We start from the raw sequence: 14,495 nt of genomic DNA on the forward strand, positions 1-14,495 counted from the left end.
TGGAGAGGGTGGATATGAGAGAAGCTTAGAAAAAATATTTATCGGGGAAAGTACAGGGGGGGGGTTGGTCGTTGTGCTGGCCACATGACACCCTGCTCTTTAACCGTTGGCCCAAGAAACAGATGACCTTAAGATAATCTGCCCCATTGATCGAACGGTCTGTAAGAGGATACCTTATCATGTTTTCATTTACCCCCCCCCCCCCCGCCCCCCCCCCCCCCCCCCGAAATTCAATTATATATTAAAGAAACCCGAACATAAAAAATACGACAAACACAATAACACATTTGTTTAAATTTAAAATATAATTAGGAATTTTATTTTTGGCACTTAAACATTTATCTTGGTTAGAACTCGATAATATTTTAATAGGATCAGTTAGATAAATTACCAAAAGGTAACTGCGTTCAGTCAATTAATCATTGGCATGTCACGTACTAATAAGTGTCAAGGTTGTTTTAATTGTGTAAACAACAAGGTCACATTCGGAGAAACAACAGTAAATGACCATAGACTATACATAGGTACGCACCGGTACGGTGTACCGGCACCTCTTTGAATGTGACGAAAAAAGTATGACTTTTCTTGTATTTTAACGTATATTATTAATTTATTAGTAGTTAAAAGTAAGTAAAAATCACTGAGTACCGACACCTCATCACTGAGTACCAGCACCTATTTTTTTTTTTTACAAACAAAAGCACTGTATATATATACATATATACATGACTGCAAACTTTGCGCATCACGCCTATATTTTCAATTAAATAAGTCCCGTCCATCGATGCGTCCTTGGTTGCAGGGTAAAGTTACTACCGGTGGATGTTCTAAAACAACGGTTCTCAACCTTTTAAGCTCGGCGACCCTTTTTTTTTTTACAATCCCCCACTCTGCCGCGACCTCCACCCACACTGCAATAGAAGAATAGACAAAAACAATCCATATTTTTGATGGTCTTAGGCGACCCCTGAGCAAATCGTCAATCGACCCCCAAGGGGTCGCGATGCACAGGTTGAGAACCCCTGTTCTAAAATATGCTTATACCAGAAGTAATTCGCACTTATGTTTGGTGTTGAACGAATCGTATGCTTAGCTACCTTAGTGTTGGCATAGATTATATAAATGACCAAGGGAGACTTGCAGGGATTATTTCAGTCGAAGATTCTGGTTCTTTCCTGTATGTTATTGAAGCTATTTTAGAGAGGGTATAATTAAAAGGCAGACTATAAGCGGGTCAGCAAAGAGGTTTCAAGCTTCACGTTAAGTCTCTTGTGAATCTATCATTGAAATTAATTTATATTGTATGCTAACAACGTATGTTCAATTATTTTATTTCTTCTTAAAGGATAAAATTGCTATACTCTGTAAAGAGAAATTAAGATTTTTTGAACCAAACAAGAATTCCCCGGCAAACAATTTAGCATAAGGTCGTCAGATTTAACTTCCGAAAATACGAATACAAATTCACCCGAAATTTCAATGTTACACAAGCATTTCTACAGATACGAAGATTACGTCATCCTAGACAAAACCACTCTCAGGACAAAATGGAGGACGAAACACAGGATTTTTAATCGAAAAAAAAATAATAAAGCGAACTTTACGGAACAGGCAAGTCATGATTGCACTAGTATTTAACGAAACTCGACCCTGGCTTAGCCAGAGAATGAATTCGTTCTTTTATAATAATAATAATAACCAAGTTGCAAAATTAATACACCAAAACCTGTCTTCGGCACATAATTTGAACAAGAAAGATACGCCTCCATATCACGAATACTCGGCACAAGTGGTTCCCGAGTCCACCGATTACTTATTTTACTGAGATAGACCTATTTCGACTGACATAACGGTGGATTTTAATCGCCCTGATCTGCTGTTTATTGACAGAAAAGAAAAACCCCGCTACCACCATTGACATCGCCATACCACTATCCATAAAATAAAGAAAACCGAATTGGAAAAACAAAAAAGATATGAGAAATTGTCTAAAATAACAATATACCCTGTTGTTATATCTTATCTTATATAATACAGACGTTGCTTCAAAAAAGAAGATTCAGTCATGCATATTAACCAATGACTTAAATTCTGCCAAGTCACTGGCTTTCCTGGCTAGCTCAGGCAACCCATTCCATGCTCTAATAGCACTAAGGAAGAAGGAGTATTTGAATATCAACTGAGGGGATAATGACAACTGAACTGGCAGACACCTTCAAGGCCCTTAACATCTTTAAGGAGATCGTGACCTGCAATATCACCAGAAAAGTCCTTAATGAACACTGTAATAGGGATCACAATGCCTCATTTTTTTTTCTCTCAATCTGTCTCTTGCTATTAGATTGTTGTTTTGGTGTTATTCTATGTAGGAAATTGATGACAAATCGTGGGCATGAAGCCATGCAATCAATAACTTTGCCCAACAGTTGAGATAAAAGATGTGAATAATAATGGAGTTCTGGACTAGGCAGAAATTTAAACAGATAATTGATGGAGAGGATGGATCGAGGTGAAATGAATTCTCCTCTCACTTAGTAGGCGGGATGTCTGGATTACATGAAACAGGAAATGTGTGCCAGAGAGAGAGAGAGAGAGAGAGAGAAAGGTTTGGTTATGGTCAGAGGTGGGGGGCAAGATTGTAAGTGGGGGACAAGATTTGAGGCAGAGGAAAGATGGGAGTACGGGGGAAATTTCGGAGGAAAAGGAAAGATGGGAGGAAGAGAAAAGATTGGAGGAAGAAGAACGATTGGATGAAAACGAAAGATGTGAGGAAAAGAAAAGATTGGAAGAAGATGAAAGATTGGAGGAAGAGGAGTTATTGGAGGAAGAGGAAAGATTGGAGGAAGAGAAAAGATTGGAGGAAGAGGAGTGATTGGAGGAAGAGGAAAGATTGGAGGAAGAGAAAAGATTGGAGGAAGAGGAGTGATTGGAGGAAGAGAAAAGATTGGAGGAAGAGGAAAGATTGAAGGAAGAGAAAAGATTGGAGGAAGAGAAAAGATTGGAGGAAGAGGAAAGATTGAAGGAAGAGAAAAGATTGAAGGAAGAGGAAAGATTGGAGGAAGAGAAAAGATTGGAGGAAGAGGAAAGATTGAAGGAAGAGAAAAGATTGGAGGAAGAGAAAAGATTGGAGGAAGAGAAAAGATTGAAGGAAGAGGAAAGATTGGAGGAAGAGGAAAGATTGGAGGAAGAGGAGTGATTGGAGGAAGAGGAAAGATTGGAGGAAGAGAAAAGATTGAAGGAAGAGGAAAGATTGGAGGAAGAGAAAAGATTGGAGGAAGAGGAAAGATTGGAGGAAGAGAAAAGATTGGAGGAAGAGAAAAGATTGGAGGAAGAGAAAAGATTGGAGGAAGAGGAAAGATTGGAGGAAGAGAAAAGATTGGAGGAAGAGAAAAGATTGGAGGAAGAGGAAAGATTGGAGGAAGAGAAAAGATTGGAGGAAGAGAAAAGATTGGAGGAAGAGAAAAGATTGGAGGAAGAGGAAAGATTGAAGGAAGAGAAAAGATTGGAGGAAGAGAAAAGATTGGAGGAAGAGGAAAGATTGGAGGAAGAGGAAAGATTGGAGGAAGAGGAGTGATTGGAGGAAGAGGAAAGATTGGAGGAAGAGAAAAGATTGAAGGAAGAGGAAAGATTGGAGGAAGAGAAAAGATTGGAGGAAGAGAAAAGATTGGAGGAAGAGGAAAGATTGGAGGAAGAGGAAAGATTGGAGGAAGAGGAAAGATTGGAGGAAGAGAAAAGATTGGAGGAAGAGAAAAGATTGGAGGAAGAGGAAAAATTGGAGGAAAAGGAAAGATTGGAGGAAGAGGGAAAGATTGGAGGAAGAGAAAAGATTGGAGGAAGAGGAAAAATTGGAGGAAAAGGAAAGATTGGAGGAAGAGGAAAGATTGGAGGAAGAGAAAAGATTGGAGGAAGAGGAAAGATTGGAGGAAAAGGAAAGATTGGAGGAAGAGGAAAGATTGGAGGAAGAGGAAAAATTGGAGGAAAAGGAAAGATTGGAGGAAGAGGGAAAGATTGGAGGAAGAGAAAAGATTGGAGGAAGAGGAAAGATTGGAGGAAGAGAAAAGATTAGAGGAAGATGAAAGATTTGAGGAAGAGAAAAGATTGGATGAAAAGGAAAGATGTGAGGAAAAGAAAAGATTGGAGGAAGAGGAAAGATTAGAGGAAGAGGAGTGATTGGAGGAAGAGGAAAGATTGGAGGAAGAGAAAAGATTGGAGGAAGAGGAAAGATTGGAGGAAGAGGAAAGATTGGAGGAAGAGGAGTGATTGGAGGAAGAGAAAAGATTGGAGGAAGAGGAGTGATTGGAGGAAGAGAAAAGATTGGAGGAAGAAGAAAGAATGGAGGAAGAGGAAAGATTGGAGGAAGAGAAAAGATTGGATGAAAAGGAAAGATGTGAGGAAAAGAAAAGATTGGAGGAAGAGGAAAGATTGGAGGAAGAGGAAAGATTGGAGAAATAAGAAAGATTGGAGGAAGAAGAAAGATGGATGTAGGGGAAAGATTTAAGGATAAGGAAAGATTGGAGGTGAGTGCATATAAAGTTGAATGTGTTAAAGCAGTGATGCCCAACCTTATTTGGTCTGCGGGCCATTTTAATTTTCGGCATTCGTGTCGCGGGCCATATCACGAAAAAGAAAAAAAAAATACAATAAGCTATTTTTAATAGTTTTATTTGTTGACCTACGTACGTAAAGTAATGTGATGCTTGACGTTTCTCCAAAAAGATCTTATGAATATCTGCCTGCATAGATGAAACACCTAGAAAAAGTTTGTCAACACAAAAAAGTGCTTGTAAACATTGTGATCATCCTTAGCGCTTGTTTTCGAAGATTTGCAAAATTTTCTGCAGGTAAAACGAGTAGAAGTCAATAGTTTGCATCACTTGAAATTTGTCAAGCAGAGATGTCTGGCGTTGTAAGTCAATCAGTTCCAGTTGGATGTCTGTCGTGGCACTTGACACATCGGCAGCAAACGGATTTTCAAAAAGACGGATTTCATTTTTTAAATTATGAAAATCCACAAATCTTTCACTGCAACTATCCATTAAGAGCCTCAGAAGTTGGGTCATTCCTTCTTTTGGGAACGTGGACAAGATGCACCCTTTCCGCCTGTTGAATGTTGAATTTTGTTTGGAAAGCGCTTATGTCTGTATACACATCCGAAATCAATGTGTGTTTCCCTTGTACTTTGGTGTTGAGTTCATTTAGATGTGATGTCACATAAAAAAATCAAATCCCACAACCATGAGGGGTCGTCCAGTTGTGGTTTTGATTTGTGCGTCATAAATATTTCAATTTCGTGTCTCAAATTTTAAAAAAAGTTTGTACACCTTTCCTCGACTTAAACAGCCCCCCCCCCCCCCTCACTGGAAATAGAACGTCTTCATATTCGGAGTCTATTTCTGTCATTCAACGTTCTTGTGATTTGATGAAATTTACAGTGTTGAGCACAATGATCATCACATGGTCCAGATTCAAAACCTTTCCACAGAGATTTTGTTGGGGTTCAGTTCCATTTGACTCAACCACTTTTTAAATAACTCTTACTGTCAGTCCGCTGTAACATTCAACCATATTTCTAGCGCCATCAGAAGTCACTCCAACTAATTGATACCAAGGAAGAGCAAGGTCCTCTATGATGGTAGACACTTCTTTGAACAGATCTTCTCCAGTTGTAGTCCCATGAATGCTCTGCATAGCTGCTAACTACTCTGTTATATCAAACTTGCTGTTTGTACCGCGAATAAATACCAAGAGTTGCGCGGTATCAGTTATGTCAGTGGACTCGTCAGCGCAATAGAAAACTTTTGGAATTCTGCTTCTCTGTCTTTGATTTGTGAATGGAGATTTTCACCCACATTTTCCACTCGCATTGTAATTATCATGCGAAAAAGGCTGCCAGCTTCTACTGCATTCTTTTTTTAGGGACACGTTTCTTCCATCACTGCTAGCAAGCACTTTTTTTTTTACACATTTGCCATGGGAAAAAAAATGCTTCATTGTTCTACCTAAAATGTGAGCAACTCTGTAGTTGGCCCTTTTCGTTGATTCATTTTCTTGTCTCTTTTAGTTAAATCTCGTCTATCCCCCAATCTCTAGTCGAAACTTGGCAATCTTGTCTTCGCGGCTCAAACCAAGAATGCCACCATATGTGTTTATGTGTTTGATTTCAGAATGCCTTTTAATGTAATGTTCTGTAAAAACAGCCACATTTTCTTTACAAATCAAACATGTTGGCTTTCTATCATATTCAACAAAAAAAGGAAAGATCTGTCCTCTTTTTCTGAAAGTTTCTACATTCAGAGTCCACTTTTCGTATCTTTGGCTCTCCCACTTTATTAAATCACAAACGTTAAACAGTACGGTACCAATGGCTTTGATATCAAAAGAACACGACCCAAAATGATGCTCTAAAGATGCTCTGTGTTGCACACACAAGGTGTCAAGGACACGACTAGCTCAAGACAGTAGCGGAATTGTCCAAGAATTAAAAATGGCTGTCAAGTTTTATCGCCATTGAAAAAAAAACAACACAACACTTGTGTTCTTACACTAAAACATGTATTGACTACAACTGTAAGAATAACACACCTAAAGGAGGAAATCATCCAAGAAAGGGTTAGAATCCTAACTTCAAGAGAATTTTTTTTCAACATTCTAATTTTTTGCATTTTTCTTTTTCTATTTTGTTCCAATGCTTTGGTGGGCCGGATAGAAGCACGTCGCGGGCCTGATCTGGCCCGCGGGCCGCAGTTTGGGCATCGCTGTGTTAAAGCAATAGAAACAGAAAGGGGAAATAAGCAACTTTAAAGATATAGGTGGTAAGAGAAAGAGAACAGATACGAAAAAAAAAAGAGAATCTTAGCAAGAGTTTAAAAATAAGTTATTTTATATACACCAAAAACATACAATTACATCTTGCTGTGCACAAGTTCAGATCACCCAGCGCCCCCCCACCCCTTTTTCAAAAAATTAAAAAAAGGTTTGCAAAATCGTGTTTTTCTATTATTTTGCCTCCACAATTTCAAACAATGGCGCATCATGCGTGTGTTCAAGTGTGTATAAGGAGAAAAATAGAGAAGAAGCGAAAAAAATAGAAGAGAGGGAGACGAAGAGAGACAGGGGAAGAGAAAGCGAGATTGTGTGCGTGACTATTTGTAACCACTAAGCACTAATAGATCAAGTTCTTTTGTCTAACATACATAGATATTGTAAAGTCAAAAGGTAAAAGTACCAAATTTGGTATACTGACAAATAGAAGTTGTAAGGTCCAATGGTAAAAGTACCAAATTTGGTATACTGACAAATAGAAGTTGTAAGGTCCAATGGTAAAAGTACCAAATTTGGTACACTGACAAATAGAAGTTGTAAGGTCCAATGGTAAAAGTACCAAATTTGGTACACTGACAAATAGAAGTTGTAAGGTCCAATGGTAAAAGTACCAAATTTGGTACACTGACAAATAGAAGTTGTAAGGTCCAATGGTAAAAGTACCAAATTTGGTACACTGACAAATAGAAGTTGTAAGGTCCAATGGTAAAAGTATCAAATTTGGTATACTGACAAATAGAAGCTGTAAGGTCCAATGGTAAATCAAATCTGGTATACAAATGCGTTAAGTTTACAGAAGACAGGGAAAGGTAACTTGATCAATCGGGGGACACATGCCATCCTGATAGACACTGCTGAGCAGACGATGAGTTAAAAGGTAGATGAATAGTTTAGGTACTCCCTCGTATGAACTAGATCTATGTGGCCTATGTAACTGGAAATAGGTTCAAGGTATATACGTCAGCTAAACAAATCAAATCAAAGCAACTCTCATATCTCATATAACATCAAATACACGAGAATTAACAAAAAGAGTTGAAAGGGTTAAAGACGTGTAAATATTGCAGCATAGCTTCCTTGAAAACTTACACCAACAGAACGATCGAATCAAAAGATAATTTACCAGTGATAGCATCATGTTTTAACACCACGCATTGTGACATTATATTTGTGTACAATTTAAGGAACCGAAAAAAAATACAAGAAAGAAAGTTGACAATATCATTGTAAGGGTTTAAGCACAGAACGCGTGAGAACTGGCACGCCATATCTTTAAATACAATATCAGAGGGTTTCTTTCTTCTCAAAGCAAATTTTTTTTATTTCAGAAAAAAAAAATTCTGTTGCTTCTGAATTTCTCGTTCATAAAAAAAATATTTCTAAATCACAAAAAAAAAAGCTCTTTAATAAAATAAAGAATTATTTTTGTTCCTGGTAAACTTAGAAAATAGCAAAGCCCCCCCCCCCCCATTCTCAAACTAAGACGTTCAATAGCTCCATCCCGTTACTGTAACGGTGAGCTTTGGGCTAGCTTTTGTCAAAAATGTCCAAACCTGAAAAATTTAATTAAAAAATAGTTTGAATTATATTTTTTGTGTTTAACCCATGGACAAAGTAGGCGCAACATTTGAATGTGTTTTTGATATGCAAAATATTTCATAGAAGCATATCATATATTTTACCTACAGACCAACATAGCTGACGAGATTGTCTTGACATACATATGTCATGAAGGAAATGTAGGATTGGTTAAATACAAAAGAAATTAAACTGACGACTATGAAAAGGAGATTATTAAACGAAAACAAAAATACCCGTGCAATCCTCTGAAAGAGCTTTTCGGCTGGTAGTGGGAATCTCCATGGAGCTTCTTTAATCCAGTCAGAATGTGCACAACATGTTTGCGAATACTTTGTCGGGGTCCCGAAGGCGAATGGCCTTCACTCCTATGTCGCCACAGACGATTCTCTCGGTTGAAATGTCCTCGCCGTTGTTTGGCTCCATTTGAATCTCTTTTAGAGAATTGAGGGCGCTCTGCGGCGTTCGGAAAGTGGAGAGGCGCCTTATTAGGGTAACTGATTGTGGTGAGAAGGAGAGTTGGGGCTTGATATAAAAAATTTCCTTCTGTAACGCTTCGAGCAAAATGACGCGGCTCCAAATCTTCTTCTTCTATGACAGGCTTCATTCTAGACTTTGTGCTGTGGGACCTTTGGAATGGGGACACTCTGGGCTTTGAAAACAGCGTCCCGTCGATGAGGTCCGCTTCGAAGTCGTCGCTTTCCCCGGGCTCCACAATCACGTGATCCTCAAGGGCCGACACCTCTTTACCAGCCTCATCGTGAACTACAGAGGGCGCTGTGGCTGACTTCCTGTTACAGTTGCAGTCAAGCTTGTCCAAATCCGGTGCTTCTTCTACAGACTTTCTCTTTTTTCTCTTGCTGCTGCCTCTGAAGAAGTTCTTAAAGCTGGACATCCGGGACCGGCTCAGTGAGGCTATGTCTTGGAGCGCGTTGATCGTCTCGCTGGAGTTATCATCTTGAGAAAGTTTTGATTTGTTCTGAGGTATTCCAATGAAGAAACGAACTTTTTGCGCTGGGGGTTGAAGTGGATCATTCTGCTTGGAATGGATATCTGAAAAACTGGATTCAAAATTCAAAATTAGTACAACGTCATCGATTCAATTAAATTAGTAATTAGCATGTAGAATAATAAACCAGCTTTTTATAAAAATGGTAAGAAACTGCATATCAAGTTAATGTCGACTTGTTTACATTTAAAAATTATTTAGATAGATCTTTGGGTACAAGACTGTTGGAACACAGAGGATGAAGTAGTCTTTTAGAACTATTATCGATTAAAGCTAATAGTACTGATTGATTCCTCTTTATACATATAATAGTCATCTTTTCAGACTAATAGCCCGTATGAGGACCGACAGTCGATCTGCTAATATGTTCATGGTGTTTGCGTTAATATTGTTTCATACATCATTCCCATGCATAATTTTGAGTACTGAGAACGGCCAAAATGTGAAAAGTCATAATTTAAAAGATTCATTTTAAAAAAATACGATTGTTGAATAATAAAGAATTCTCAGCGTTTAAAGGTTTTTATATTTTTTTAAAGATATATAAATGGTCTTCTTTATCTACATTTATTCTTCTTGTTATTACACTGAACAAACCTGTAGACTAGCTGAATGAAAAGCAAGTACTAGGTCAGTCTAACACTACAATCTTTCAGCTATAACTGAGAACAATAGATTGATAATAGATCGCTGCAACATGTTACCCTTAGGGCAGGCTAGAATGTGGGTATAATTATTGTCTTACACACTTTGTTATTATTGGCCCAGAAAAATAACAGGTCCTGTGGGAACGTGGCTACTGGAATGAAATACGAAATCAAAGTAGAGACTGAGTGAGAACATGATATCGTAGTAATTGATGGATTGTTTAGCTGATTATCAAACTCCAAGAAATTCCAATGGCTTCCAAAAACTGCTCGTAAAGAGAACTCTAACGGATGGAGGAATACAAGGGAAACATCTACATCTGTTTGATCACAGAGTAAATCCATGCATTGAGCTAGAAAGAAAATGTCTCCATCTCTAGATATATCCATAAAGAAAGTCTTTTTTCATAGCTAGTTCCATACGCTCTTGAAGCGAATGTGTTTTCTACTCTGGCTCTTCCCCGAAGGGATAGTCTAGAACTGTTATTTGAAGTGGTTCAGTTCCTGGTTGCTTTGAACCTTTTTACTTCCACTTATTCACTGACCCCCAAGTAGACACTTATTTTTGTCCCTTTTATAGTGATCTAAGATGGTTACTTGGTCGTATGGTATGCGCTTTGGACTGTCATCATATTGGTCCAGAATTCAAGCCTTGCCCACTACCATCTACTGCCGTCCTATAGAAGGTTTGAATTAGAACGTAATAATTTTCATTTCTGAAGGAACTCCGAACTTAGACAGCAAAAAACATAAGATCTGTTGGGAAGGCATTCTAAACTTCAACATATTTCTGTGGCCAATGGTAAACGAGAGTGTCACGTGGTCGGTCTAATGAAAAGTGTCCTTCCCATAGAAATTATTTTACTCAGAATGAGAAATATGCTCTTTGAAATATCGTCTAACTCTCAAGTAAAAATAACTGCTAATATTTGTGGTACTTAATAAACAAGAAGAAGATATAGATAGCTCTGACAAGCTTGGACTCAATTTTTTCAAAAAATACACAATTCAGATGTTCATTAGCAATAAGCCAGGACAAGTGAAGATTCGCCATAGCAAATATAAAGGTATGATAATTTTGCTTTAAATGTATAAACAATATAGGACAATACCAGGAAAAGAAGACAAATGGGTTTGCACTGTTACAAGTCAACATTCAGGTTGGCAGAAAGGAGGAGTACTCAATACTGTGAAGAGACGAAAGCTGAGCTGGTTCGCCAATAATGTAAGACATGACTCACTGTCATAAGTCATCATTTAAGGCACAATGGAGAGAGCACGAAGAAAGGGTCGTCCAAAGAAAAGTTGGCAGGATGGATAACATAACAGAATGTAACGCCATCTTCTTGATATCCTGCTAAGAACAGCTGCTGACCGGGAAAAGTGGAGGGATTTGGTTGTACGAGCTGTCACAGCATACCTACGACGAAAGTCAGGGATAGATGATGATAATGAGGAAAGGACAATAATAAAAAGATAAAAAAAAAAAGAAAAGCAGATAAATCAGCATACATTTTTAAGCTGATTCAGCTAGATCGAGATGACCTAGCTAGGACAATACCATATCGTGAAGTACAAAAACCTGCTTTGAATCATTCAGAAGTTCTTATAAAGATGATGCATACATACATAAAAATTTCATTTGAGGAAAAAAAAATCCCATTAACTAATTTCTCCAATTCTATCATTTAAACCAATGGGACAGGGTAAGTCTAAAGACGTCAACAAAGGATTACTAATGTGTACTTATAAAATCAAATAAAAGGTAGGCCTATATTAGTAATTTAAAAAAGTACCTGTTTATTCGCCTGATTGGTCTCAGTTGGTCCAGTGTGCCAGTCATATGGTCCAGGTTACTGATCACACGTCTGAGAGGTGGCTTGGCCCTGACGCCCACCAGTTCTGACGGTGTTGAAGGCATGATCGTGGTGGGGACCACATTGGTGATCACGCTCAGGTCAGACTGACCGGCCGGGTGCATTGTTTCGCTGGTCACGTGACCAGGTAATTCTTGGACTCCGTCTGTCTCTTGGCTGGTCACGTGAGGGGTGCCGTTGGCTAACTCATTGGTCGACAGGAGTGGGTGCCCTAGGGCCTCACAATCTGTGGACCGAATCTCACATTCTTTCGTCTCCGATAAAATCGCTTCGGACCTCGTGGAGCAAAACGCCGGGTCAGCGGTTGCCATTGTCAAATCCACAAAGTTCGCAAAATCCAAAGAAGTAATTTTCAATACTTTGCCACTTACCAATCATGTCATGAAATGACACCCACTCACATAATTAGGTCATCAGAAATACCGGCCGTATTACGACAAGATCAAAGTAAAATCATACACAACATGAAAACAAAATAGGCTCGTGTGTGAAGTAAATCTTTGTGGTACATGCTGAGATATGGTCTAGTTTTACTGCTTGTTTTATCCCAGAAGTCTAGACATGAAACGAAGTCTAGTATCTATACCATACCAGATGTGTCCTACTGAATACCCCCCTCCCCTTTAAAAACAGCTGGGGTTGGCTCTAATAGAACTTATATATGGGATGTTGGTAGGTATGCGATGGGGCGGGGTAGAGGTGGCTAGAGAATAGCAAAGTCAAATATATCCTGTCGGTATAGACACTTACGGACAGACATGAGGTGAGCGAGAGGGTGGGGAAAGGAGGCCCTGGTAGTGGAATAACTTCAGGAGAAATACTACACGCATGTTGTACTCTGGTGTTTGTTGACCTCGCAACCACTCAGCCGTGACATGCTGACGCATTACCGGACAAGGCAGACGCGAGCTAGCAGCATGAGAATGGAGCCCTACATGCCTGGCTGATTTGAGGCTCAGGAGCCTCACAGTAAGTATTGCATATCCACCTTGAAAACCGAGATCAACAAAACGCTCGTACCGATAAAATATAGCATTAGAACCACATTGTAACATCACCTATTTTAAATATTGCAACAATCTATATAAGAATAAGATAATAGACCCACATTGTAACATCACCAATTCTAAATATTGCAACAATCTATATAATAAAAAGATAATAGACCCACATTGTAACATCACCCTTTCTAAATATTGCAACAATCTATATAATAAAAAGATAATAGACCCACATTGTAACATCACCCTTTCTAAATATTGCAACAATCTATATAAGAATAAGATAATAGACCCACATTGTAACATCACCAATTCTAAATATTGCAACAATCTATATAAGAATAAGATAATAGACCCACATTGTAACATCACCCTTTCTAAATATTGCAACAATCTATATAATAAAAAGATAATAGACCCACATTGTAACATCACCCTTTCTAAATATTGCAACAATCTATATAAGAATAAGATAATAGACCCACATTGTAACATCACCAATTCTAAATATTGCAACAATCTATATAAGAATAAGATAATAGACCCACATTGTAACATCACCCTTTCTAAATATTGCAACAATCTATAATTCAGCGGTTCTCAACCTTTTAAGCTCGGCTACCCCTTTTTATATTCTCCCACTCCGCCGCGACCCCCCCCCCCACACACACATACAGCAATAGAAGAATAGACAATAACAATACATATTTTTGATGGTCTTAGGCGACCCCTGGCAAATCGTCATTCGACCCTAAAGGGGTCGCGACCCACAGGTTGAGAACCCCTGATCTATATAATAAAAAAATATTAGACTAAGAAGACATAGTCGTAGAATTGGATCAACAACATTTAATAAGAGAAACAAAATGTATTAAATTAAAAAAACTCCAATGGCTGAATGTTTGATGTATATCAAAGACATAGAGGACCTACGTGTTGTTTACTTTGCTAATAAGAAAAAAACAAAGTTCGATAAATCGAAAACAACTTGTATTATAAACAGGAGACGGGTGTTTTTTGTTTCTTATATTCAAGTATAATACTAACTACAGGATGTGATACACGTTGAATATTAACAGTGATCCTTTCACGAGAGTAACTCTAGGTTTCTTTTCTAAGGGCAGTATAATTATTTCACTACCTAATTTGTCATTTGATTTAGACATGGTCTGTGTGGCTGATTGGCCCCCTATCAAGGGGACGAGTTCCAATGCCGACTCTAGCAGAGTTGTGTTTGGTGAGTGTCTAAGAGGAAGCACGGAAACCTTCTCTCAGATACCCCGTACAGGCCAACCCTCTCTCCCCACGTCTTTCAAAATAGATTGGATCATAGCGCACTGAGCATGCGCATACTGTGGCCTTAAGGTGCGCTAGACAAAAGCGATTCCGATAAATAAATAACGAAAAACAAGCAAAATGTTTAAAAAAATTTTTTTTTTTAAAAGCTTATCTAAGGGAGAGAACTCCGAACTGACAACTATCTCTCAATCTAGAGTTATTTCCCTAATTTGATAAATAAAAATTAATTTAAGTACCAATAATTAAAAGACTGGTTAATTTT

At 38.3% G+C, this 14,495-nt stretch overlaps 1 protein-coding gene across 1 annotated transcript in view; it reads right to left on the reverse strand.

Annotated features, from left to right (window-relative positions):
* Positions 1-12,571, reverse strand: part of LOC106051733 (uncharacterized) — a 52,342-nt gene extending 39,771 nt beyond the window's left edge. Inside the window, exons 1-2 of the mRNA XM_056032300.1 lie at positions 11,853-12,571; positions 8,637-9,461 (exon numbers count right to left, since the gene is read on the reverse strand). Of these exons, the coding sequence (XP_055888275.1) occupies positions 8,637-9,461; positions 11,853-12,244 (1,217 nt within the window). The 5' untranslated portion in view covers positions 12,245-12,571. The remainder of the gene's footprint in view (positions 1-8,636; positions 9,462-11,852) is intronic.
* Positions 12,572-14,495: the final 1,924 nt, after the last annotated feature.

This window comes from Biomphalaria glabrata, chromosome 6, assembly GCF_947242115.1.
Source record: "Biomphalaria glabrata chromosome 6, xgBioGlab47.1, whole genome shotgun sequence".
In the NCBI taxonomy this organism is placed as follows: Eukaryota; Metazoa; Mollusca; class Gastropoda; family Planorbidae; genus Biomphalaria; species Biomphalaria glabrata.